Source organism: Ovis aries, chromosome 15 (genome assembly GCF_016772045.2).
Source record: "Ovis aries strain OAR_USU_Benz2616 breed Rambouillet chromosome 15, ARS-UI_Ramb_v3.0, whole genome shotgun sequence".
Taxonomy (NCBI): Eukaryota; Metazoa; Chordata; class Mammalia; order Artiodactyla; family Bovidae; genus Ovis; species Ovis aries.
Window position 1 is genome coordinate 49554117 of NC_056068.1, and position 1582 is coordinate 49555698.

General features: G+C 49.1%; 1 protein-coding gene across 1 annotated transcript; it reads right to left on the reverse strand.

Moving 5' to 3' along the window:
* Nucleotides 1-207: 207 nt before the first annotated feature.
* LOC101121627 (olfactory receptor 51G2-like) lies at nucleotides 208-1161 on the reverse strand. The gene has a single exon (XM_004016697.5). It carries the CDS (start codon nucleotides 1159-1161, stop codon nucleotides 208-210), a length of 954 nt encoding a protein of 317 aa, XP_004016746.3.
* Nucleotides 1162-1582: the final 421 nt, after the last annotated feature.

Here is a 1582-nt window from a genome sequence, read left to right on the forward strand (position 1 = left end):
GGATTATCAAGATGATACTTCTATATGCTTTCCAATGATCTCAGTCCCCCAAAACTATCATTATAGAAGCTGATGGTGCCCCCAAAAAAGGCTCAGCGGTAAGATCTGAACCATCCAGAAACCTCAAAAATTAACTACACCACTAATCCTCCCCCAAGATCCAGGTTGACCCACATGGGTTGCATACCACGAGATCCTTCTGCTGCTCTAAGGGACATCAACCCTTTTCTGCTGGAAGCGCTTTAAGAGGCCCTGACGGATCTGCTTAGACTTGACGCAGTAGACAATGGGGTTCATGAAGGGTGGCACCAAGAAGTGCAGGTTGGCCATGAGCACTGCCAGAGCAGGGTAGCTGTGTTTTTCTACTCGGTGCAAAACTGACAGCCCCAGTTTGGGCAAGTAAAAGATGAGAACAATGCAGAGGTGTGAGACACAGGTGTTGAGTGCCTTTAATCGTTCCCCAGGGGTGGCAATGCTCAGCACGGTCTGTAGGATCAGGGCATAGGAGAGCATGATGAGGGAGGAGTCAAAGCCCAAAGAGAGGAGGATGGAGACCAGGCCAACCAGGCTGTTGACCTGAGTGTCTGAGCAGGCCAGTCCCACAAGGTCACAGTGCAGGCAGTAGCAGTGAGAGAGTACATTGACCTGGGGAAAGAGCAGACGCCGCAGGAGGATGGGTCCTGGGAGATTGAGCAGGACGGCCCTCACCAGGATGGTGGCCCCCACTTTGGCCATGGCTGAGTGGGTAAGAATGGAGGCATAGTGCAGAGGGTCCTTGATGGCAACAAAGCGATCAAAGGCCATGGCCAGCAGCACCCCAGATTCAACATAGGTGAAGGCATGGATGAAGAACATCTGCGCTGCACAGAGATCGAAGGGCAGCTCGCGAACACCCAGCCAGAAGAGCCGCACCATGGTGGGGAAGGTGGAGGCACAGAGGCCCAGATCAGAGGCTGCCAGCATGGATAGGAAGCTGTACATGGGTTCCCGTAAGGCTGGATCTGTGCTGATCAGGAAGAGGATGATACTGTTCCCCAGGATGGAAACCACACAGATGAGGTTGATGGGGATGGAAACCCAATGGTGAGAAGCTTCCAGACCTGGGAAGCCAGTGAGGAGGAAGGTAGAATGACCAGAAGCGCTGGTGTTACAGGAGAACATCGTGATTCCAGGAGGCAGTGGCCCACCCTACAAGGAAGAAGCATTCATTCCTGTGATTATCACTTAAAAAGTCCCTACCAAGGACTAAGGAAAAGAAGAGTTGCCCCATCACTGTTTCTCAGGCCATGAGAGAAGCCTCATTCTTCTGAGGAACTCCATTCCCCTCTGTTTCCTGGATCATTTAATCTTCTCCTTGAATAAAGTCATACTGAATGAATTTTATGAGCTAATTTCTGCATATTGCTTAGGCACTGGATATCTACCATCTTTTTGGCCTAAACACCCTCCTTTTTCACTTAAGCTATACTCAAAAGCTATCTCAAGTGTCTTCTCAGACTAAATAATATAGAAAGGAGAATAATTTTGTATTTGAATTTAGTATGCTGTTAGAAACAAGCAGTTTAGATTCCATTTCTATTTC